This window comes from Mus caroli, chromosome 5 (assembly GCF_900094665.2).
Source record: "Mus caroli chromosome 5, CAROLI_EIJ_v1.1, whole genome shotgun sequence".
NCBI classification, from domain to species: Eukaryota; Metazoa; Chordata; class Mammalia; order Rodentia; family Muridae; genus Mus; species Mus caroli.
In genome coordinates, this window is record NC_034574.1 from 143932184 (window position 1) to 143957393 (window position 25210).

The 25210-nt window shown below is 44.1% G+C and overlaps 1 protein-coding gene across 1 annotated transcript in view; it reads left to right on the forward strand.

Annotated features, from left to right (window-relative positions):
- The window catches only part of Fry (FRY microtubule binding protein), a 233684-nt gene that overhangs the window by 102835 nt on the left and 105639 nt on the right, over window positions 1–25210 (forward strand). Inside the window, exons 13-21 of the mRNA XM_029477821.1 lie at window positions 3807–3910; window positions 4464–4572; window positions 6859–6945; window positions 13051–13222; window positions 14961–15093; window positions 15765–15872; window positions 20045–20303; window positions 23102–23284; window positions 25009–25095. Coding sequence (XP_029333681.1) covers window positions 3807–3910; window positions 4464–4572; window positions 6859–6945; window positions 13051–13222; window positions 14961–15093; window positions 15765–15872; window positions 20045–20303; window positions 23102–23284; window positions 25009–25095 — 1242 coding nt within the window. The remainder of the gene's footprint in view (window positions 1–3806; window positions 3911–4463; window positions 4573–6858; window positions 6946–13050; window positions 13223–14960; window positions 15094–15764; window positions 15873–20044; window positions 20304–23101; window positions 23285–25008; window positions 25096–25210) is intronic.

A 25210-nucleotide genomic window follows, 5' to 3' on the forward strand; every position in this document is an offset into this window, starting at 1 on the left:
CTGAGGGCTGAGAAATGGCTCAGGCACTAAAGGTTAGACTCACAACCAAAAATGTAAGAAAGCACGCGGAGCAAGCCTCGGGGAGTGAACCAGTAAGCATCACCCCTCTGCAGACTGCATTGCTCCCTGCCTCTGGTTCCTCTTGGGCAATGGGTGTGGGGGAATAAAGGGAGTAGAAGAAAACCCGCCTCCCGCCAGAGTTCCTGTGCTGTGGGTGGGAAGATGCCGGAGGACTGACGCGTGCTTTCCACGCAGCCCCGGGTGGGTGGCTGGGGGAAGCCACTGGACCCCAGCTCAGTAGAGGGTGCACAAGGGGCAGCCCTAGGTTCTCAGTCTCAGGCATCCCAGATACCGCTAAACACCGCTCGGTCATCCCTGGGGCCGCAGGGAGAGAGGGGGTGATGGGTGGTTCCCATGCGCTGAGAGTCCTTGGTCCTGTCTGTGGCTGGAGAGCAGGAAGGCCTTCCAGCGGGAGGTTAGACGTGGCTCATTAGGGGAAAGCCTATCCCATCGTTCAAGCACAGCAGGCCTTGATGAGCAAAGGCAGTCTATGGTTTTACGCAGTCTGTGGTTTTACAGCTTTATTGTAGAAAGGCAGGGAAAAGGAGAGAAGGTAGAAAAGGTAGAGAGAGGGAGACCACCAGTCATGGCCACGTGGAGAGAAGGGGGAAGGGAGAGAGAAGAGGAGAGGAGGGGCCAAGCAGCCCCTTTTCTAGTGGGCTGGGCTATCTTGCTCTTGCCAGGGAACTGTGGGGAGAAGCATACCTGGCTATAGTCAGGTAACTGTGGGGGTGGAGTCTAGCCAGAATGCCAGAAGCTTGGGACATTGTCTGCATGACTTATAGTCACAGAATTATGGAGTTGGGGGCTCTGAGATGTCAGGCACCTGTCTCTGGGAACATGGCTCGCTGTTCTGTCCCTTGTAGAGTTTTCTACTGGGTCGCCAGAGCAAGCCTCATTCAACCAAAATAGGCTGCCTTTCATGACCCCACAGGTTCCTACCTTGGCCAAATGATGGACTGACTGTAAGTTATAGGCCCCAAACCTTTTCTTTCCCCAAGTTGCTTTTAGTCCATGTTCTATCACATGCAACGGGAAGCAACTAGGATAGAATAATGTTTGATGATTAAGAATGCTTATAACACAGCTCTCTGGATATATTGAATACATCTGGAGTTAAACATTAAAATATTTTGTACGATGATTTATTGCTGTGGCCCAAAGAGCCATTTTGGGGTTGACCCAAGTCGCTTTTGAAACAGAGCAGGGCAGCTTACTCTGAAAATTAATGATTTCAAAATTAGAATATTCTTTAGTGCTCCTGTCAAAGCTTGGCAGAAAATAACAAGTAAAGGGTTATAAGCTGTCCCTGGAAGGACACAAGTGTAGGCTCAGACAATGTTTCCCTACACAGGCATTTCATGCTAGAAGGTTCTAAAACTAGAAGCTGTAAGATCAGGATGAGCCTGTGGGATCAGTGCTACACAGACTGGAACACGTTCCAAACTCCAGTTCCAATCTCCAGGGTGTGCACCATGCCCACTGTTGCTGTCATGGAGTGGGATGCACAGGGGAAGAACCCTGTGTCAAATGTGAGCCCTGGACAGACTTCATCTGTGAAGAGCTCTGGATTGAATTTTGTAGCAGTCTTGTATCCCAGGAAACATGGAAGAGCAATTTGTTAGCCAAGATAAGGGCAAGGATTGGGCTGGTGAGACAGCTCAGTGAGTAGCCCATAACCACCTGTAACTGCAGCTCATGAGATCTGACACCCTCTTCTGGCCTGCATGGGCACCTGCACCCATGCTCACACATACACACTTAAAGTATGAATCTTTAAAATGTAATGAAATCCAGGTATGAGAATGGGCACCTGTGATCCCAGAATTAGGAAGCCTGAAGCAAGAGAATTGCCATCTTCCCAGCCTCCTTGCTTCCCACCTTCTCATCTTGACTTCTTTCATTTATAAAATGAATAAAAGTAAAAGACCCTGTTACTTCATTTAATAACAGGGTCTTGTTCTATATCACAGCCTGAGCTATATATATATCTTTAAGCCAGCCTGTGATACATAACAAGACCCTGCTTCTAAATTCATACATAAATGCTAGGTTATCTATATGGATGGTAAACTGCTAGAAGCCAATGCCCCAATGGAAAAGGATATTCAAAAATTGCTTGATGAATTCCAAGCAGAATAAAGTCATATCGTTTATTGTTTTTTAAAATCTGGTGCTGGGTACTAGATTTAAGCGTTGAGCACTATGGGCTGGCATTTAATCCACAAGCTACACCCATAGCCCCTATTGTGCAATTTCTTTTTTTCTTTAAATTTTCTTACAGGTATATATTGTATTTTGAGTTATACTTCCCATGCACACCCTATTCCCCCTACCCACCTTTCCCTTTCCCCTTATTCCTTATCAATCCCCTCTGTCTCCCAGGTAATTTCACTTCTACTTTTAATATTCACAAGCTTTATGTGACTGCATAAAACATATGATCACAAATATGAGCAAGAACATGTAACATTTGCCTTTCTGGGACTGGCTTAATCCTCTCAATTTGGTTATCTCCAATTGCTCCTATTTGCCTACAGTTAACTTAGCTTTGCACCTCTTTATGGCTGAGAAGAAATCCTATTATTTATGGCATTTTCTCTATCTATTTCCCATTGCTGGATGCTGCAGGGACCATCGATGTGCATTCTTCTCTGTGATATGACCAGGTCCAGTCCTATGGCCTAAGTCAACCAGGGTGTGGAGTCTGCGTAAATGTACAGGCATACTACAGCTGGGCGTTCTACAGCTGGGTCTGATGGTGGAAGTACTTAAAAAGTCATGGACAGTGGAAAGTAGATGTGCCAGTTATTAAAATGTATTATGATTATATTAATTAAATTAATATGCTATTCACATTTGGGTGGACAAATAGAACAATGAATAAATAAATAAAATAAGCTAGGAGCAGATACAAATACATAGTAATAAATAATAATATGCAATAATTGATATTACCATATCAGTATTAGTTAATTTTGTGATTAATATTTGCTGTATTTATTATATATTACAATAGTGTATAGTATAACGTAGTTATTAGTAATGAAACAAACTGGGAAAAGATAAAGATACAAATACTCTCCTATCCTACCTTAAGAAACAGGAGTTAGGGCTAGAGAGATAGCTCATGTGGTTAAGAGCACTGGCTGTTCTTCCAGAGGTCCTGAGTTCAATTCCTAGAAACCATGTGGTGGCTCACAACCATCTGTAATGAGATCTTGGGCCCCCTTCTGGCACACAAGTGTACTCGAAGATACTCATACATTAAATTAAAAAAAAAAAAACTTAAAATTTTTTTTCTCCGTGTCTAGGTTTTAGTATAGTATGTAGTATATCTTAGTCTTACTAAGTATTCAAGAGTAATTCAGATGCAGTGGGGAATAGAAAAATCAGAACAATAACTGCATGAAAGACTTGGATGGTCATGGGAAGACCATCCAACTCTTCTGTAAATGCTATGGGATTATACTGGTTGCCTAGCATCTCCTGAATTTCCATTTTGGCAAAAGACAGAGCGAGGGCTTCCTGTGTCATTCCCCTGTCTCACTATCATGATCATAACCATGGATTATTTATCCAGTGAACACCAGGAGGCAGATGGTTCGGGTGACCCAGATGGTGACATATGCCTTGTATGTGCCTGCCTCCAACCCGGTTGGCCTTCCCCACGCTTAGGAAAGACCCTCCTACCCAGACCACATGTACATTCAACTAGTAACCTTACAGTTTGCATTCTGTTACAGAATAAAGACCCCAAAATGGCTCGCGTTGCCTTGGAATCTCTCTACAGATTACTGTGGGTTTACATGATTCGAATCAAATGTGAAAGCAACACAGCCACTCAAAGGTAAGGCTGGGTGGGCGTGAGTGAGCATGCCGGGTGAGCTGGGCGCACGCAAGGTGAGCGGGGCGCCCTTGTAGGGCGCTAGAGTCAGGCGTGCTCAGTCACCACACCACGCCCAGGGTTCTCTTTTATGGCTTCTCAACCTGGCCTGGCTAAAACCTGCTCAGAGCCAGAACTTCACCACTGCCTTAGCAGTAGGTCTTTGCCGAAGCATCAGACTCCTCTGGGACAGGGTCTGCTTCTATGCGGCACGCAGCACTTTAAGGAAAGAAATAGCTGTCTATTATTTTTCTAGCTGCCCTGGGTTTTCCAAAAGAAAAAAGAAAACCTCTTCCTAGAGTAATTGTGCCAATGGAAAGGGCTGAGTTGGTTTGGTTTCTATTTTGGTTTGGTTTGGGTTTTTTTTTTTGAGGAGGGGGGGTTGTTTTGTTTGTTTTCTGTTTGTTTGTTTGTTCTTTATCCTCTGATACTAAGATGAAATTTGCATCATCCCCTGACAACTAGATCTCAGCCAACCTTGCTTGTTTTCTCTTTTTCGCCTACCCTTATCTTGCAGCCGACTCATAACCATCACCACCACGCTTTTCCCCAAAGGGTCCCGCGGCGTGGTGCCCAGGGATATGCCTCTGAACATCTTTGTGAAGATTATCCAGTTCATCGCCCAGGTAACGCCCGTCTGTCTGCAGCGGCCCCCTCAGGCGTAGTAATCGCGTAAACAGGCCGCAACGATCCTTCATAACGCCCTGACCTCTTAGAAAGGGATTGCTTCTCCACACGGCCTATTCTTTTGCTTCAACAACAGTCTGTGGCTATGTTGAATGCCTTTGGCCTCTAGGAAGTAAACTGAGAGATGAAGTTTAACTGATTCCTCCAAGGCCACAAAGCCCAGCGGTAAAACCTCCGTAGCACAGATAAGGTCCTGCCTGGATCAGCCCCAATCACAACAGAACAGAGGAAACTCTTTTGACTCTCTCAAGTCTCCCCTTCCCACTTTCCACAGATCTCTGCTCTGTATTCCGCAAGTAAAGAGGAGTCAAAAGCTCTGATATTTGACGGAACTTTTTAATCTAATTTGAAAAGATGATGTAGTGCAGTTGAGGAGTAAATAGCAATTTTCTAATGTTTCTCTATGGGGAGAAAATAATTTCATGGGGAAATTATCATTTACCCACTTCATTCCTTTGTTCAAAACTGTTCTGAGCACTTTACACATGAATTAATTTACTTTTAAACAGACCCCAGTAATATTAAAGCTGGCTTGGCAGGGATCTATTATTCAAACTTAAGATTTTTACTTAGATCATTTATGTGGGGGAGGGGTTGGTGGACTAAGCCCAAGACCCCTGCTCATACCAGGGGTATACTCTACTGCTGAATTGCTCCCCAAGGCTACTGTTTCATTTATTCACTGGTGTGTGTGTTTACTTATTTACTGATTTGAAACAATGTCTCATTATTTAACCCTGGCTGGCCTATAACTAGCTCTGTACACCAGGATGACTTTAACTCACCTATCTCTGCCTCCCACATGCTGGGCTCAGAGGCAAGCACCACCATACTGAACTTATGTCTTTCTTTTTCAAATACTTGGTGAGTAAATTTTTTACCCCCACTTTGACCTCTGTGACTTATGGAGGCACTGGGGATCTCCTGCACTTGCCGGGCCTCTGTCACAAAGCAAACCTCAAATTAAAAAATATCTTCTGTCACAGTTTCTTTATCTGTAAAGCAAGGGTAGAAGTTTTTGCCCATTTATGCCTCAGAATAGTATATGGCTGAAGGAAATTATAGGCATGCAAATGCTGCTGAAGTGCAATTGATATTAATATACAGATAAGTGGTTCAGAGCAGAGACTGGAAAGTAGCATCTCTCTATTGTGGCCAATGAGAGAACTCTTTAATACGTATCCCTAGAGAAAGTGCACTCCTCATTCTGCCAGTGGAAAATTTCATATGAATTTTCAAATGTAGCCTCAAGTATATGTGGTTTGCCTATTGTGGAATAGTGTGTATAAAATGAGCATGTCATATAATAGCAGTCAATAATGTGTATGACCAGGATCCACCTTAAATGTTCTATCTCAAGTGTTAATTCTTCTTCCCCTTTGAGTTTGATTTTTATAAAGAAGCCAGAGGATTTTTTTTTCAATGTTAAAGGATAGAGGAAAACAGTCATTTTGTAGTGATACCATTGTCTTAGTCAGGGTTTCTATTCCTGCACAAACATCATGACCAAGACGCAATTTGGGGAGGAAAGGGTTTATTCAGCTTACACTTCCACATTTCTGTTCATCACCAAAGGAAGTCAGGACTGGAACTCAAGCAAGTCATGAAGCAGGAGCTGATGCAGAGGCCATGGAGGGATGTTCCTTACTGGCTTGCTTCCCCTGCCTTGCTCAGCCTGATTTCTTATAGAACCCAGGACTAACAGCCCAGGGATGGCACCACCCACAATGGGCCTTTCCCCCCTTGATCACTAATTGAGAAAATGCTTTACAGCTGTATCTCATAGAGGCATTTCCTCAAGGGAGGCTCCTTTCTCTGTGATAACTCCAGCTTGTGTCAAGTTGACACACAAAACAAGCCAGTACAGCCATTAAGAATATATTTCTCAGCTGAGTTTCAAAAAACTATCAACATATATCATACAAGCTGGAAGAACCTAGGCTGTTTCCGGTTCAGATGCCCAGGTGTCCTGTTGACTTGGTATCTGTACCTCCAGCCTTACTGTGCTCAATTCTGTGTGTCGCTGCATCATGGTGGCTCCCTGGACAGTTCTGGTGGCCCTGATCTTCCTTCGGGAGCTCTCCGTGACCCATAACACTAGGCAGTAGCCCTTCCAGAAGCCACCTGTTTGCTGCATGTGGTGTTAATTTGCATTTTTTGTTATTCTTGGCGTCCCATGTTTTTATTTTATTCTATTTTTCTCCCCTACCCCCAACCCCCTCCAGGAACGTCTGGACTTTGCAATGAAGGAAATTATTTTTGACTTTCTCTGTGTGGGAAAACCAGCCAAAGCTTTCAGTCTCAACCCAGAGGTATGAATAACTTTCCATGGGAACAGAGCACACGTTCATAGAGCCCATACCTTTGCTCTGAAAGTGTGTGTGTGGGGGGGGGGGGGCCCAATGTGGCAGGGCTCCGATGGGGGCGGGGCTCCAGTGGGGGCAGGGCAGGGGAACACCTCTGAAGATTTTTCTGTCTGTTCCTGCTCGTGTCCAGATTTGAGGGTCAGTTTTTCAGAGGTAAAATTTGAGGAGAGCTGATTGAGGTGGACCCAGGACCCGTGTGCTATGGGGCTTTTCTCCTTTTAAATGGAATCATTCTCACTTCAAAGACTGTGTTGAAACAGATAAGTAAATGTGGTAGTGGCGAGGTTGCTTCAACACAATGGGATTAGGGAACAGGACACAAGTGCTGTGACCATATCCCAGTTCCCTACACACAGGGAATCCTTGGCTCTGCAAATGAGTGGCAATCCAGTCTTACACTTAAAAGAAACCACCCTCAGCCAATAGAACCCCGCCAGCCCGGCTGCCTCCCTGCAGCCCTTATTCTGTGCAATGACTTCAAAGAATGCTGGGTCCAAAGCCCGGAAACCAAGTCTACCACTTGTGGTGGGGCGCCACTGCCTTTTCTAGGTGTGTGACATTTACTTCTGACTCTCAGCTATTCCATTGGTAAAATGGACAGAGTACTTTCCTGGGTTCCTTCACAGAAGAGTGGGTCTGGACTAAAGCATTGCAGGCCAAAAAGGGCATGATGGGGAGGAGGATAAAGAAAGTGAAGCAAAGGGGAAGAAAAATATCCTGTGCCAGAGAACATATCTCTGAACACGTATCTCTGTCATCTGTAATATCCTGACTCCTTCATTCCAAGGAAATTGGTCCAAAGGACCGAGGCCCAGCATAGCTTGTTAGCTGCCCCCAAACCATCCCTGCATCCCCTCCCCCTTCCCACCATACCCTGTATTGTCTGGTGGCTGATGACCTCGCAGGCCTCTGTGAGTTGTTGCTGTCACAGTCAGCAGGTCAAGAGGAGGTCAAATCCAGGGCCAGATGGAGGCCCTGAGCTGGACAGTGGCAGATTTCTCTTGCCGGCGACATTCTCAACATCTTTTTCATTTCTCAGTAGTCATAAATCTACCATTTTAATAGTTCTCAGAATTACTGGGTTACTCGGTAATACTCCAAATTATTGTTGTCCCAGTCAGGATTACTGTTGCTGTGACGGAACGTCATGACCAAAAGCAAGTTGGGGAGGAAAGGGTTTATTTGGCTTACACTCCACATCATAATCCATCACTGAGGGAAGTCAGAACCGGAGATCAAACTGCGCAGAAACCTGATGCAGGAGCTGATGCAGAGGCCATGGAGGGTGCTTTATACTGGCTCTTCATGGCTTGCTCAGCCTGCTTTCTTATAGAACCCAGGACCACCTGCCCAGGGTGGCCCCACCTACAACAGGCTAGGCCCTCCCACATCAATCACTAATTTAAAAAAATACCTACAGACCGATCCTATGAAGGCATTTTCTTAATTGACTCTCCCTCCTCTCCAGTCCCCCCGGCTTGTGTTAAGTTGACATAGAACTAGCCAGCACACTTGTCTGAAGCGAACATCTCTGATGCTGCTTCCATATGCTGAGTATAGTCACACTTACCTGTCATCTCAGTCCTTTGGAGACTGAGGCAGCAGGATGGTGAGTCTAAGCCCAGACTGGCCTGCAGAGCAAGACCCGTCCCAAACAAGCAGAGCACTCACGGTCACCACCACCTCTAACGTTTATCCTTGGGTCTGTCTGTGAACTCTTCGCCCCGTCAATGGCTTGTTGGCTGATCCATCTGTGAAGAGCAGCCGAAATTGTGGTTTAAAGGGAGAATCCAGTAGGAAAAAAAAAAAAAAAGATTTGGGTCTTTTACATCTCTTTATCTTTATTAACGTCACCTAGTGTAATTTATTCATTGGGTGTCCGCGCACACATGCTTGCATCATGGTGGAGTGTGGAGGTCAAAGGACAACTTGGGAAGTCAGTTCTCTCCTTCTACCACGTGGGGCAGGAAGCTCAAACTTAAATCACCAGGTTTGGCGGTAAGCATCTTTGCCCACTGAATCAGCTTGCCAGCTCCCTTCCATGTCTCTTCCTCTTGTAGGGGGAATAGAAGCATTTGCCTATTAGCAGCTGACAGTTAGAAGCCATCAGACTACACACAGCCAGCTTGGCTCCGGGGAAAGGCCTGAGTGGGGCAGAGAGGTAATGAAGAAAAGACAGACACAGAGGAATCCAGGATAGAAATCTGGGATCTGGGTGGTCTGGGCTCTTAATGAAGAAGCCACAACATTCTGGAAGCTCAGCATGTTTATTACAGAGCTGAACAGCGAGGCAGAGTTATAGCATACAGCTGGACAAAGGAAGCAGGGTTGTTAACTTACGGATAAACAAGGAGGTAGCCAGATCAAGGGGAGAGGTTTAGCTCTCAGTAGGAGCAGCCTCCGTAGGGGAGCAGCCTTCAGGCCATAAACGTCCAATGGGGAGAAAACTATATATAGCAGACATATTCTGTGCACACTGGCAGTACTCACACTTGGCCCACTGAGGAAGTCTTTGCCATTTCCCTCTGATCCTCACTCCAGGGGAAAAGGTTTTGCATTCCTCCATGGATCTGAGACTCTGGGGTCTTTGAAATGGCCAGCTTATGTCCGCACACACACACACACACACACACACACATTCACTATGGATATAACTTTGGGTTTCTCACTTCCCTATACAGATCCCATTCAGACACAGGCATTCAGCAGTCAGAAAACAGAAGTTAGTGTTTCCTAACAGTGATGAAAAATGCTGCTATTAGGTACAGTTTCTTAGAGATTGGCCTATCGGGGTTTGCTTATCTGTTGATTGTGTGATTCCATAGGGTCTCACACTGTTCTTGAACTTGCTATATCGCTGAGCATGACCTGTCCCAGCCTCTGAAGTAAAGAAACTATAGGCTAACGTCATCATCCCTGACTCCATAATGGTTCTTAAATAATGTTTTTGGAATAGTTTGTGTAGCAAGGCTCAGAGACCTAAAGGGTTATCCTAACACCAACTGTGTTGAGCATGAACTCAGCAGTTGGGGAGTGTCTTGATAACTGTCTTACTGAATTGGGGCCTGGAATATGTACTGCATACTTGTCCATCGTCATGAGTCGTGACATATCTGTGACATGAACTTCTAGGCCGTCAGTTTCTCTCTCTTTTGCCCTGATCTAAAAGAACATGGAATTAGAGGCCCTACTCAGTGCTAGAGGCAAGAAAGGAAGAACCCTGTGTGCTGACAGATTGGAAATGAAAGGATAAAGCTGTTTTTATCCATGAGCAAATATGGTAGAAAACTGCAAAAAAAATCCGTGCTTGGTGGGACACACTTATAATCCTGCAGCATTTGAGAGACGGAGGCAGGAGGATCAGGAGTCCGTGGTTATCCTTGATTATATAGGGAGTTCAAGGCCAACCTCAGCAACGTGAGACCCTGTAACATCGAAAACAACGTTAGCGAGAACAAAGATATCACTATTTAAAAAAGGAAAAGGAAAAGGAAAAGGAAGGGAAAGAAAAAAGACCAATTGATTTGGAGCTGATGCATGACTTTAGGAAGTTTATACGATACAAAATAAATATTTCTATAATCTAATAATGAATAATCAAATTAAACAATTTACGGTATTGATGAAAAGCAAAATACCTGTCAATAAAAAATATGCACACTACTTTTTTATTGCAAAAATTAAAAAATTTTGAAAGAAGACAAAGACCCAAGTAAGTAGAGATAAGTACTCAAAGGCCTTGCTATTGTTGAGTTTTGTTGTCCCCAAACTAACTTAAATGTTATCACCTTTTACAAAAGATTTATGTATTTATCTAATGTATATGAGTGCCCTATCTTCATGTATACTAGAAGAGAACGTTAGACCACATTACAGATGGTTGTGAGCGACCGTGTGGTTTCTGGGAATTGAACTCAGGTCCTCTGGTAGAGCAGGAGTGCTCTTAACCACTGAGCCATCTCTCCAGCTCATATGTTTTTATCTTAATAAGATTATCTTAATAAAATTATCATCTTAATAATCAGACAGAGTCCCTATAGCTTCTTTTAAACTAAAAATCAAAGAGCTATTCTTAAATTTTTATATGGAACATCAAAGTACTAAAATATCCAACATATCTTAGAAATAGGGGAATAAAGTTGGACTATAAAAAATCATATGATCACCAAATCAGTATAGAGGTGGGGGGACATAAAGAGGGTCCCACGAGGATGGAGACTCTAGAGATAGACCCACTTGAATGCTTCGTTGATTTCAACAATGAGAATTTATCCAGCACAGAGAAATCTTTGCTCTCGGGGGTACTGAACAGTTGGATACCCACCTTGTAAAATCATGATTTCCAGGTCATGACTTTTACTGTAAGCAAAGACAAGCTCAAATTGGGTCATGCAACCTAAATATAAACCCAACACTATATGTCTTCCAGAAAACAAATAACATAAAAACCTTTATGGCCCTTGAGTGGGCAAACTTTCTAGAACACAAAAATCATAAATCACAGAAGGTTAATAGATTGAATATATGCTTTAAAGTTTGCATGTTGCCAAGATATTTAAAAGAGAGTCATAGCATGGGACAAAATATTTTTGACTACCTCCAACAAAGTACTTCCTTCCAGAATATATGAAGAACTCTTATAATCAATAATAAGGAAATAAACAACACACTTTTTTTTTTTTTTTTTTTTTTGGTTTTTCGAGACAGGTGAGCAGAAGCAATAGCCTCTTTGTCAAAGAAAAGCTAGAGGCAGTCAGTAAGCCTAGGAAGAGATGGTTGGTGTCATTGGTCCCTGGAGAAATGTAAGGTAGAACGGAGTGTGGGGTGTACCAGGGTGGGGTCTGGAGATTATGATCTTTCTTCATTCCCCGAGACTGTGATTCAGAGAGCAAGTGCCGTGCTGAGCCCTCATTTGCATCTGTAGCTGATGCCCTTAGGAATGGTGTGTCTCCTCCTGGAACATGTGTTTTCATGGGTTTCAGAACATCCAGTTTTTAAAATTTATTCTCAAACTTCCTGGCCTTTATAATCAGAGATCAAGGCTGAAGAGATGGCTCAGAAGTTAAGAGTACTGACTGCTCTTCTGGAGGTCCTGAGTTCAATTCCCAGCAACCACATGGTGGCTCACAACCATCCATAATGAGATCTGATGCCCTCCTTCTGGTGTGTCTGAAGATAGCTACAGTGTACTTACATATAATAAATAAGTAAATCTTTAAAAAATAGATTAAAAAATAAAAATTATATAATCAGAGATCAATAATGAATGTTGGCAGGGCATGGTGGGGCACACCTTTTTAAATTTCTATTTATTTATTTTATATCCCAATATCAGCCCCCCTCTCCTCCCAGAACCCCCTCATGCAGACCCTCCCCCAGCCCCCCTCCTTCTCCTCCGAGAAAGGGAAGCCCTGCTATAGGTAGCTTCCCCCTTCGCCCCAGGATATCAACTCATTGCAGGACTAGACACATCCTCTCCCACTGAGGCCAGACAAGGCAGCCCAGATAGGGGAATGGGATCCACAGTAGTCAGGCAATAGATTCAAGGACAGCTCTGCTTCAGTTGTTGAGAGACCTGCATGAAGACCAAACTGTACATCTGCTGCATGTGTGTGGTGAAGGGTGGGGGACCTAGGTGTAACTCATGCTCACCCTCTGGCTAGTGGTTCAGATTCTGGGAGCCCTCGGAGGTCCAGGTTAGTTGACTCTGTTGGATTTCCTGTGGAGTCCCTGTCCTCTTCAGGTGCCTCAGACCTTCCCCCAACTCTTCCATAAAACTCCCCGAGCTCCATCTAGTGTTTGGCAAATTGATCGCTGTGAGTTGAGGCCAGCCTGACCTACATAATGAATTCCAAGACAGCCAGAGCTACACAGTGATTTATTTATCTCAAAATAAATAAGTAACACACACACATGCATCCCTTTAACAGATGTGTGCCCATTTCAAACATCCCCTCTAGGTTTGGCGAGCATCTCCCTGCCTGTTTATCCTCGAGTTAAACCCTGACGGATTCTTCTAGATGACTGAGCCTTTCCTTGCATCTCTTCCAGAGAATGAACATCGGTTTGCGGGCGTTCCTGGTGATTGCTGATAGCTTACAACAAAAGGATGGCGAGCCGCCCATGCCAGTGACGGGAGCTGTGCTTCCCTCAGGAAACACCCTGAGAGTGAAGAAGACATACTTGAGTAAGACACTCACTGAGGAGGAAGCCAAAATGATAGGTGGGTACGAACCCCTGAAAATCATTAGCAGGTCCTTACTGTAAGTGAGCTGCATTCAAAAAAATGAAAGAGAGAGAGACAGAGACAGAGAAAGAGAAAGAGAGAAATGAGCAAGTCTCTGGTGAGACATTCCTGCACAGCTATTGACTGATTCCCAGTGGGTTCCAATCTTAGAGCCCTTCAAACTCTTTAGCACTTCCAGGTAAATATTTTGCCATTTAGATGTTGGCCTTCATCTGGGTCCAGGTAAACATCTAATATTCATTATTGGTTATCTACATTGTACAGTAAGTTTCCACAGTATCTGTGTATTTTGGCAAACAATCTTATTTATAATTTTTCATTAATTCATATTTCAAAGAAAATTCCTTCCCTTCTTTTGTAAGCATGCCAAGTCCCACAAACACTGCAGGAGAATTTTTCTCTTTCTGATATATCTTCCTGAGTCCAAAGAGGTGATTCTTTTTAATGCTTGTTTGTTCAAACAAACATTAAGTACTCAGATTGAGAAACTATTATAAACAGTCCCTAAATTCCAGAGATATGAGAGAACACATGCAGAACTCTTCACTTTAACATTGGTCTCCTTAGGCTCAGGAGTTCAAGACTTTTCATGTGTAAGGCATGACTCTTGGCACTCGTTTTGCTACAATATGATATGTACCAATTCTTGTTTGATTTGTGTGTGTATGTGTGAGTATGTGTGTGAATGTGTGTGAGAGTATGTGTATGTGTGTGTATGTGAGTGTGTGTGTGTGTATGTGTGAGTGTGTGTGTGTGTGTGAGTGAGTATGTGTGTGTTGCTGTCTTCTAACTGTAAGGATATTTATAGCACATGCAATGGTAGCAGTACATTTCCAGCATTTTACAGTTTATAAGTGAAGTCAGTAGTTTATTTTGCTAAGACTCTGCACACACATTTCAGTGTACACTCTACAGCTATTAAACAGCCCTAAATAAGAATTATTATTTATAATATAATTGCTAATGCTGGTAGGTTTTCTTGTTCTTCAGAAACATAATATTTCTACAGCAAAATTAATTACTTAACTTTCATGAAGTCTTTCTCATTGGGATTTTAGAAATAGGGAGCAGGAGAGTTGCCTCGGTGGTTAACAGCATTGATTGCTCTCACAGAGGACCCCGAGTACTTTCCCAGCACCCACAATGGCAGCTCACAACTATCTGTAAATATAGTCCATAGGACACAACACCCTCTTCTGGCCTCTGAGGGTATTGCACACCTGTGGTGCACCATACATGTGTGCACACAAAGCACTCACATACATAAAATAAAAACCAATCAAGGGCTGGAGAGATGGCTCAGTGGTTAAGACTGCTCTTCCGAAGGTCCTGAGTTCAAATCCCAGCAGCCACAGGTGGCTCACAACCATCTGTAATGAGATCCAACGCCCTCTTCTGGTGTGTCTGAAGATAGTTGCAGCGTACTTGGATATAATAGTAAATAAATCTTTAAAAACCAAACAAACCAACCAATCAAACCATTTCAAAAGTATTACAGCTCTTCTTAAGTAAGTCCCAATGATTATTTGGCAAACATCTCCAAAGTGTGGGGTGGTGCACTAGGAGACAGGCAAACAGAGACGGAACTACCCTCAGCTCTGCACTCAGGGAAATCCCAGGCACAGACGCAGAGGAATACTGTAGACCCTGTGTAAACCAGGTTATGACTCTTTGACGTATTTAGTTGACCATATGGCTAACACATATTTTCCAGGAATGTCCTTATATTACTCTCAAGTCCGGAAGGCCGTAGGCAATATCTTAAGACACCTTGATAAAGAAGTGGGGCGGTGCATGATGCTGACCAACGTCCAGATGCTAAACAAAGAGCCGGAAGATATGATCACGTGAGTGCGGCCAAGAAGGCAGGATGTGCTGGAGGGGGTCAAGCCAGAGTCTCAGAGGGTGGTTAAACAGATGTGTTGATGAGATTTGACTTCCACTTTTTTTTTTTTTTTAGTTTTTCATGACAAGGTTTCTCTTTGTATCCTGACCTTTCAGGAACATGCTTTGTAGACCAGGCTAGCCTCAAACTCACAGAGATCCACCTGTCTCTGCCTCCTGAATGCTGGAATTAGACGTGTATGCCACTATTTGACTTTTTAAAACTAGAATAATTCATTTTATTTTGTGTGTGAATTGTATGTATATGTATGTATATGTGTGTACCACATGCACAGTTGTCCCTGTAAATATTAGAAGGTGAAATTAGATCCCCTGGAACTAGGGTTATGGTTGTGAGCCTCCCTGGGGATGCTGGGAATCGAACCTGGGTCCTCTGTAAGAGCACACCCCGCTGTAAACATCTGTGCCACCTCTCCAGCCCCTGCATCTAGACTTTTAAAAGTCCATTGACATTAGTGAAGCTCTGAGGAGATAAACATTTGCTAATGCTAGGGGCCAGCACCAGGCTGTACTTAGAAGGCCTGTGCCTAGATACATCTAATACATAAACACATAAGTCTAAATGGTTTCTCATAATCTTTTGACTTGCTTAAACTTTGTCTTCAAACTCTAGGGGCGAGAGAAAGCCCAAGATAGATCTCTTCAGGACCTGTGTTGCCGCGATTCCTCGCCTGTTGCCTGATGGGATGTCCAAACTCGAACTTATTGACTTGCTAGCCAGGTGGGTGGGAACAATCTCAAATGTTACTCCATCAAAATCGGTTTTAATCTTTAGGAAAACCAGAATAATATGATTATTTTCTACTGACAGAGATTTACTTCATAAGGTGTTATTCTAAGTCTTATGTGTGAACTGGCAAAAGGAACTTTGGTTTTTGGTTTTTTAGTTGTGGGCCTTGAGCCTAGGAACCCCCATGTGCTAGGCAGGTAAGCTCTCTGCCACAGAGATTTATTGCCAGCCTTCTGTTTACTCATTTTGAGACAAGGTCTCACTAAGTCCCCAGCTGATCTCAAAGTATGACCCGCCTGCCTCAGCTTTTCGAGTAACTGGGATTACAGGCCCTTCCATCTTCAAGGGTTTAAAATCCAGTTTACAATAGTTACAAAAGAAACAGGCAGTGGTGGCACTCACCTTTAATCCCAAAGGCAGACAGAACTCTGTGAGCTCAAGGCTAGCCTGGTCTACAGAATGGGTTCCACGTGCATGGTTATGCCAGGGCTATACAGAGATACCCTGTCTCAAAAAAAAAAAAAAAAGAAAAGAAAACAAACAAAAGCACAACAAAACTCCCTGCAAAATAAATATACAGAAGTCCACGAGGTTCCTAGCAACCCCAGGATGCATCGGCACAGCTGACCAGCTTTATGCTTGAGTTCAGTGGATGGAGGGGTCAGCTGTGGACCATGGAAACCAGCAAATAAATGGTACATTTGGAGAGGCCCTTGGAAAGGAAGGATCAAGTTCAGAAAGGTAAAGAGAAGTGCATGGCCTAGCTATGAGAGGTCATGACCCTCGGTTTGAGGTCCCTAAACTCTCTAATAAGGACAAAAGAGACAGCAATCTTAAATCTATCCATAGTACTCCTGAGAGCTACCAACAAAATCCCATTTATCATTTTCCCATCACCCGCATGACTGCACAGCCCAACTGTAACCTCCGAGGGAAAGTCTCTTCTTGTAGTTTAGATACTTCCTCATCTCCTGTAATCTGAAACTCCAACCAACGACAACACCTCTTTCAGTAACACTCAGAAGAGAAACCCCAGAAGGCAAAATCATCAGATGGGAGGCATAAGGAATGGGAGGGAGAGGGAACTGAGAACAAAGAGTTAACAAAGCCAACAAAGAGGGGACTTAGACACTCACCCAGAGAGAGAAAGGATTTTAGCTTCAGGCCATGCCATTAATGAGCCACTTTAGGGGCTAGTGAGATGGCCTCAGGGGGTATAAAGGTGCCTGACAACCTAAATTCAATCCTCGGATCTACATGGTAGAAGAAGAGAACTGACTCCTGACCTCTAACCTCTGACCTCAGCATACACACCATATAGTATTAGTATCCACCCAAACACACATGCATGCACACACAATAAACGTAATTTTAAATAGTATTTTATTTAGCTTGGAGAGTTAAGCTCTGTGGTTGAGAGTACTGACCAGAGTACTATTTTATAGAGGACTTCAGTTCAGTTCCCAGCACCCACATGGTGGCTCACCGACGTCTGTAACTCCAATTCCAGGGGATCTGATAACCCTTATCTGAACACCCCAGGCACTCACACATGGCACATGATCATGCATGTAGGCAAAACATACATACATATACAATCATGTGGATGCTCAGAATCAAACTCAGATTCTCTGGGAAAAAAATTAATACTCATATCCACTGAGATGTTTCATCCCCCAAAAATGTAAGTTTTAATCTGATGACAATGGCACAAAAAGAACGCCCAGAGAAGAGAGAAAGATATTAGTGCCTAACCCCCTAGGGATACCTGAAGCCTGAGGAGGCTCTGTCCGATGGCAGCAAGCTTCAGTTTATTTATTTAGCTTCCGATGGGACAAGGCCCACAGGCTAGCGAGGGGATCAGCCTAGGCTATGGGCCATGCATCTTTTTCTTAGCTATCTACTGCATGACAGCCAGAGGGGAATCAACAGATGGTCTCAAACGAGCAGCCTGCTACAGAGAGCACACTCTCTGGCCTTTGAACAGTGACATTTATTGCCTAAAACCATCCTGACCCTCTTCCCACAGATCAGGCATGGGATGGTTCTGACTGTGAAGGCTGCTGACAATCTGTCACCTTCAGAACCATGCTTCTCAGTCTTGGTGTCATCTGAGCAAGCCTTCCCTCCTCACTTGTTACTTGTTAGCCTTCGTCATGTTAGCCATTACCTACCTGCTGCTCTCACAGTCAACCTTCAGTCCATGGATCCTTCCCTCTAGTCCATGATCAGAGCACACTTAAGGAAGGACACGGGCTAGGGACAGAACACAGCCTGAAGAGTTTGCCTCAGCAACTTGAGGCTCCGGGTTTAATCCCCAGCCCCTCCAAAACTGTATAAGTTTTAGACAATGTGAGGCAGAGTGGGGGTGGGGAGGGGTAATGGACCTGAATTGAGGTGAGTGTCCAATTCCAAGGAGACCCACGAAGGAACAAAGGGCAAATAACAGAACACACTGATCTACAGGAGAAGCCGGTGTGGAAGGAAGGAAGAGTTTGGGATCCCTTGAGGGTCAGCCACTCAAACACTCTCCTGGGACGAGAGCAGAGGCTGAGAATAAGGGGAAATCTCTGGGCAAATTCCAGAATGGCCCTGAAATACAAAGGAGGTACTGTTGCTGTGGGCAGCAGTAGACAGGCTGACAACGAGAAGCAGGGCATGGGGAGATGAGGATGTGACCGTGACCACCAGAGGATACAGTGCTGCTGCCTGAGAGACAGGAAGCGGTATGGGAAAGATGGCAGAATTTTCTAGAAAGTTTGACCTTGGTATCTCGGCTTGCTATTTTACTGCCTTTGTGATCTAGACAAATTATTTAAACCCCCAGCATACCTTTCCTCCCTTGGTAAAAATTTGGCAATCTTGGAAGGGTGCCACCTATCTCTGAGGACCAAATAGCACTGTGGCATCTACACCCTGGTTAGTCAGAGGAAGGTCCGTGGGAAAGAGGCAGTTATCAGTGTAGGGTGGGAGGGACGTTGGCTTTACTCTGAGATCTAGCCACTGATTGCCTACACCAAAGCTCTTGAAATGCCAGACTTTGTAGATAACGGGGAGCATTCTGGGAGAGTGTCTAATGCTGCTTTGCTGTGGGTCTGCATAGAAGGCTTTTAACCTCTGAAACCACCTTGACAGCCTAATCCGAGGATGCTGGAGTCTGCAGGCCTTGGTGCCAGACATGCAGGGAGGGAATCGTTAGACATACTTGGAATGTCTGAGCTATTTATAGCATCCTGTTTATTATTGTGTACATTCTTACAAAGCCCAAAGCCGGGAGCACTTTTTGAGAAGGGAAAAGAACAAATAAATATTCTTGAAAGCTCAAGAAAAATGGCCAGGCTTTATCGGAAGCTCATGAAAAATGCTATTTTATAAACTTCAAAGGGGAGTCAGAGGGTGTCTCAGAGGGAGGTAAGGAGCCTGCGACCTGTATGCTGGGTCCTTTGGGTCCTGAGAAAATGAGCCTCTTCGGATGCCCCACCCCCCAGAGGGTCAGGACATGAAGGTAGGGAGCCACGTACATGAAATGTGGCATTGAGTTTCCAATAGGAAATGCATCACCCCGCACCCCAAAGTCCAGTGAAGAGGTGGTAAGCTGACTCAATGCAGTATCCACAGCCTGGCCAGAGGAGGGAGATACACACTTCACAGTTACTTCATAGTGCATTTTACCAGAAAACTTGGGTTCTTCATAATTTGAAAAGCAAGACCAGTGTTGCTTCAGGCTCCCATTCCTTACTGGCTGAGACCTCAGTAAGGGTTTCAAGGACATGTCTCCACATAGCTGCTGCCGGCCTGCCACACCAACACTTCTGGTATTAGCTAAATACATCAGACACACAAACTGCAGACAGATAGTGGAGTGTGGAAGGAGGCTGGCCAGCTACTATATGTGTGCTTTGATATGTATTGTTCAGCCAATTGCTAATGGCGGAGTCTGAGAGGGCTTACTTACCCAGCGGGCTTCCTGGGGGCTGTGGAGATAGATTGCCTTAGCATCGTGGTCAATCCCTAAGCAGTTCTGCATTCATGTCTGAGTGCTGGAGCCTGCCTGGTTTGCCTTGTGGGTACCGAAAAGGACCCTCCACGGGCAAGGCATATCCTTTCTTCCACCTAGAAGAAAATGTAACCAAGTCAGCGATCTCGTGCCTTTCTTTTCCCAGGCTCTCTATTCATATGGATGACGAACTGCGCCACATTGCACAGAACTCTCTTCAGGGACTGCTGGTTGACTTCTCTGACTGGAGGGAAGACGTCCTGTTCGGCTTCACGAACTTCCTGCTCCGGGAAGTAAATGACATGCATCACACCCTCCTGGACTCCTCCCTAAAGTTGCTTCTGCAGTTGCTCACCCAGTGGAAACTGGTCATACAGACACAGGGAAGAGCCTACGAACAAGCCAACAAGATCAGAAACTCAGAGGTGATTATGTGCACCTTTTTATGTAATACACACACACACATACACTCATGTACACACAAACATACACACGTAAACATATACACACATACACATATATAAACACACACACATATATATACACACATACATACACAGATATACAAATGCATACAAACACACACAAATGTATACACACATATACACATACACATAAACACATATATACATAAACACATACACACAAACATACACACATACATAAACACACACACATATACACAATATACACAAACACATATATACACATACACACACATATATATACACACATATACCCACATACTCACACACAAACACATACACATATTCACACAAACACACACACAAATACATGCATACACACACACACACATATATACATATACACACACATACACATAAACACATATATACATAAACACATACACACATAAACACACACATATATACACATACATACACAAACATACATATACACAATATACACAAACACATATATACACATACACACACACATATATATATATACACACATATACCCACATACTCACAAACACATACACATATTCACACAAATACACACAAACATACACACAAATACATGCATATACACATGCACATATATATATATATATATATATATATATATATATATATATATACATATACACACACATACACAAACACACACACACACACACATATCGAGGCAGCCTAGGGAACCTTTAGAGTTTTTCCTTCCCGATGCCTCGGGCCTACCTGTGATGCTGATCCTTAGTTCTTCCACCAGCCATGTTGTGACCAAGAAACACTAGATGCAGTATTCCATAAGGTTGGACTTGTTAACTCCAAGAAGGCCATGTAAGGGGTGGAAATTGTGTCATGGAGACAGACGGGGAGAGATCCAGCAGTTAGCTATCCACCGGAGTATTTTTTCCAAGTTAACATTTATTGCTTCACACTGTATCTGCACAGATGACAATGCAGTCTTCGAGTTTCTTGGTCACTAGTGAATGGTAAAATGATTGCTAGCAGTCTGAAGCGTGCATGGAAGGGGACCAGGGTCTCAGAGACACATGGTGAGCTGGCAGTGGCCATGCGGACCTCTGGTTCCGGAGGGACAGTATCATCGGAGGCTCAGAGACCTGCGGAGACTCTGGGCAGCACAGCAGCACCCAGTGAAAAGTGAGGGTGTTGTTCAGGTTCCTGTGTGCTACATGAACAAAAGACCAACTGACTGAAAAAAGGAAGCCCAAATGCTTTGAAGAAGGGAACGGAGGTGGCACCTGCCTAGCCTCTCAGTTGCCTTTGCTTGAGGGTCATGTGATTGTGGTTTGGAAACTTCCAGAACCCATCATGTATGTAAACATGCAAAACTTAGAATAGATTCTACCTGAGAAAATGTAAGTTAGTGTTGGCTTATCCTTATAATCCCAGCACTTGGAGGCAGGGGGAGGAAGATCAGGAATTCTAGGTTAGTCTGAGCTGCATAGTGAGACCCTGCCCCCAAAAACATATAGAAAGAGGGGCTGGCTGAGGGCTAGCTCAGCAGTTGAGTGTGCCAGCCACTCTCCCAAAGGTTCCCCGATCAGGTAGCTCACTCTTTCTCTAACTCCAGTTCCACAGGCACTGATGCCTTCTTCTGGCCTCTTGCTCCACTCATGCGCACACATGCAGAGGCAGGTGCAAGCCAGTTACTAAAAACTAATAGAAGCCTTTTTAAAGTTGTTTTTAAAAAATACAAATTAACAACAGTGACCTCTCCTGGCCTTAAAAAACAAAAACTAAATTCTCTTGGGAAAAAAACTCCAGCTTTGTGCTTGAGCTGGCACAGGAGGGTAGAGAACTTGCCTAACATATAGGATGCCCTAGGTTCAATATTCTCAGTACACATTGATAGGTTATTTCTCTCCTGGTGGAATGAGCCAATTCAAGCCAGATTAGAGTATATTAAATGCAGATTTGTTAAGAAGCTGCTCTCGGGCGAGTCCACTGGCCCCAAGGACCAAGGCCAGGGAAGTCACCATGGGGAGGTGGGGGAGAGGGAAGAGAAAAAGAAAAAGGGTGTACTCACAGAGAAAGGAGGAGAGAGAAGGGGAGAAAGGAAAAGGCAAAAATGTCTGAATTACATGTAGGGAAAAACCTCTGGGGGAAGGGCAGCCCAGCCCCTGGGCCAGAAGGTTCAGGGCTGGAGGTGGGGTATGCCAGGTAGGGACTGGGGAATGCTGGGAGGACCTGAAGGCCAGGTCTGCTTTGATATGTAAAATATGCACCTCAGTCCCTTTTCCCAGAGTCTGAATCCAAACACACATATATACCAGTACCACCAAATATATGTGAATGTACATACATTCATAGTACATACATACATACATACATACACTAGTATCCATTAGAAAGTAAAAATTTTGAAAAATCTAACTTAATAGTGTCTTTTGTCTGTAGAAACTTCAGTGAAAATAAATTAAACCACTTTGATCTCAGCTGTTGCATAATCCCAAATGGTGTGGACGGAGAGGCAAGATCCATCTCCTCTCTAAGAACAGCCCTTAAACAGTCATTTCCTATCAGAGGTAACAGACGGCTGGCTTTATCACAAAGCACCCATTGATCGATCCGAAAGGCAAAGAGGGAATCCGGAGATCTCATGAATAATAATCATTTCACACACTCTGTTCTCTAAGCTGTTTCAATTTAATTTTATGAAACTAAATGTGCAGAAAGCCTGTATTTCTCCCTTGTTATCTTGCTGACCCTGGAATGTTCTTCTTGCATGACAGCTCATTCCCAACGGCTCCAGCCACCGGATGCAGTCAGAACGAGGCCCGCACTGCAGTGTCCTCCATGCTGTGGAAGGCTTCGCTCTCGTCTTGCTCTGCAGCTTCCAGGTGGCCACACGCAAGCTGTCGGTGCTGATACTCAAGGAGATCCGAGCTCTCTTCCTGGCCCTGGGTCAGCCTGAGGTACGGGGTGTTCTCCAGGAGTCTCCCTTCAACAGCTATGGATCAAATACTAGAAATAACACAGCACTATTGGGGGTACCTAATATGTGTAGGGCAAGGACTTTGTTGTTGATACATTGTTGGGTTTTTAATTAGATAGTGGCTATTGTTTCATTTGGTTTGTTTATCTGTTTTTGCTTTATTTTGTTTTGAGGACAGGGTCTGGAGCCTGTAGACCCAGCAGGCCTTGAACTCACAGAGTTCTGTCTGGCTCAGCTTCCTAAATTCTGGGATTAAAGACATGCATCCCCAGGCTATAACAGAATTCTTTTTAAAATCTTAAGTAAACCACCTTTTAAGATTGCATTTCTTGTTATTTTCTGTGCACAGTATTTTCCACCCAAGCACGTGTACCATGTACATTCAGGGTCCTTGCAAGCCAGAAGTAGTAGTTAAATCTGCTGGCACTGGAGTTGCAGGCAGTCGTGAGCTGCGGTGTGGGTGCTGGGAACTGATCTTTGGGTCCTTTCTGCTGCTTCTTTTTTTTTTTTTAACTTTATTTCCAAATTTCATACTGTATTTCCATACAACACTCTCTTGGCTCCGATCCATACCCCACCAATTTCACTATCTCCTCTTTTTAAACACACACACACACACACACACACACACATATATATATATATACACACACACATAAACATACATATGATACACACACACATATAATATATATAGTGTGAAAGTCCAGCCTGCTGAGTCCATTTAGTATTGCTAATATGCACGTGCTTAGGGCTGACCGCTTAGGATCAGATAACCTATGGGAGATTTGTGTATAGAGAAGACTAATTATCTTTCTCAACAGCCATTAACTGCCTGTAGCTCTCTCCACCAGGGGTAGGGCCTTGTGGGACTCCCCCAGCCACACTGGACTGTCAGCTGGTATTGCCACTGTGTAACCATATTGTTGAGATTTATCGGCACAGTGGCATCTTTAATCTAGTAGAGGCAAATCCTATATTCTGACAGTGACAGAAGAGACCACTTCTGAGTTCCTAAATGACCGCACTTTACCAAGAATTTTAAGATTAATTTGATTGTGGGTCATTCCTCTCAGCATCTGACATACATCTAATTAAGAAGCTGCTACGTGTAGAGAATAAACTAGAAAACGTAATACATCCTCTTTAAAACATCACGACGCCAAAACAAACACCTTGGTTTCGATGGTGGCAGAAGAAAATGTGGCCTCCCAAGATAAGAGGCAAGGCTGCGCTGCACACTGGAAGCATGGGGCACGGGGCTTGTCTACTGTGTGTTTTCTTTGGACTAAAATTCAATCACAGGCCACGTTGTCAGTTATCCCGGTGAGCCAGTGACCGCAAATAAGCTCATTTTAGTGTCCCAGCGAGGTTTGTTCCTGCAGGCAGGGCTCCTGCCCCTTAAGCTTATCCCAGAGGTGTGAGCATCTCTGAGACTAATATACAGTGCTGGCATTTAGATTCTGGAGTGCGAGCAAGTATATGAAACTGGAGCTTTAATTATCTTACGCTGGAAATCAAAAGTCTGTCTATCCTCGGGACCAAAGGGTTGTTTTAGTCCCTGCCTTCTCTTTCCTGTCTCTGTGAGAAAACTGTTATCACCGTCTGGCAGGCTGCTCTGCTTCGTGTCCTGGGATGAAGGTTGTGGGGACGGTGGGAAGGACACGTTTCCCATGGGGTGTAACTGGCTCCTCCTTTGTACAGGACGACGACAGGCCAATGATTGATGTCATGGATCAGCTGAGTTCTTCCATTCTTGAAAGCTTCATTCATGTGGCAGTTTCAGATTCGGTAAGCAGACGTGTGGTCCCCAACGCTATCTGATGTCAGTTATAAGTCCTGAGCCTCTCTCTTAAAACAGAGCCAAATAAAAACCCTCTGTGTCAAGCCTCTCAGGGCAGATTAA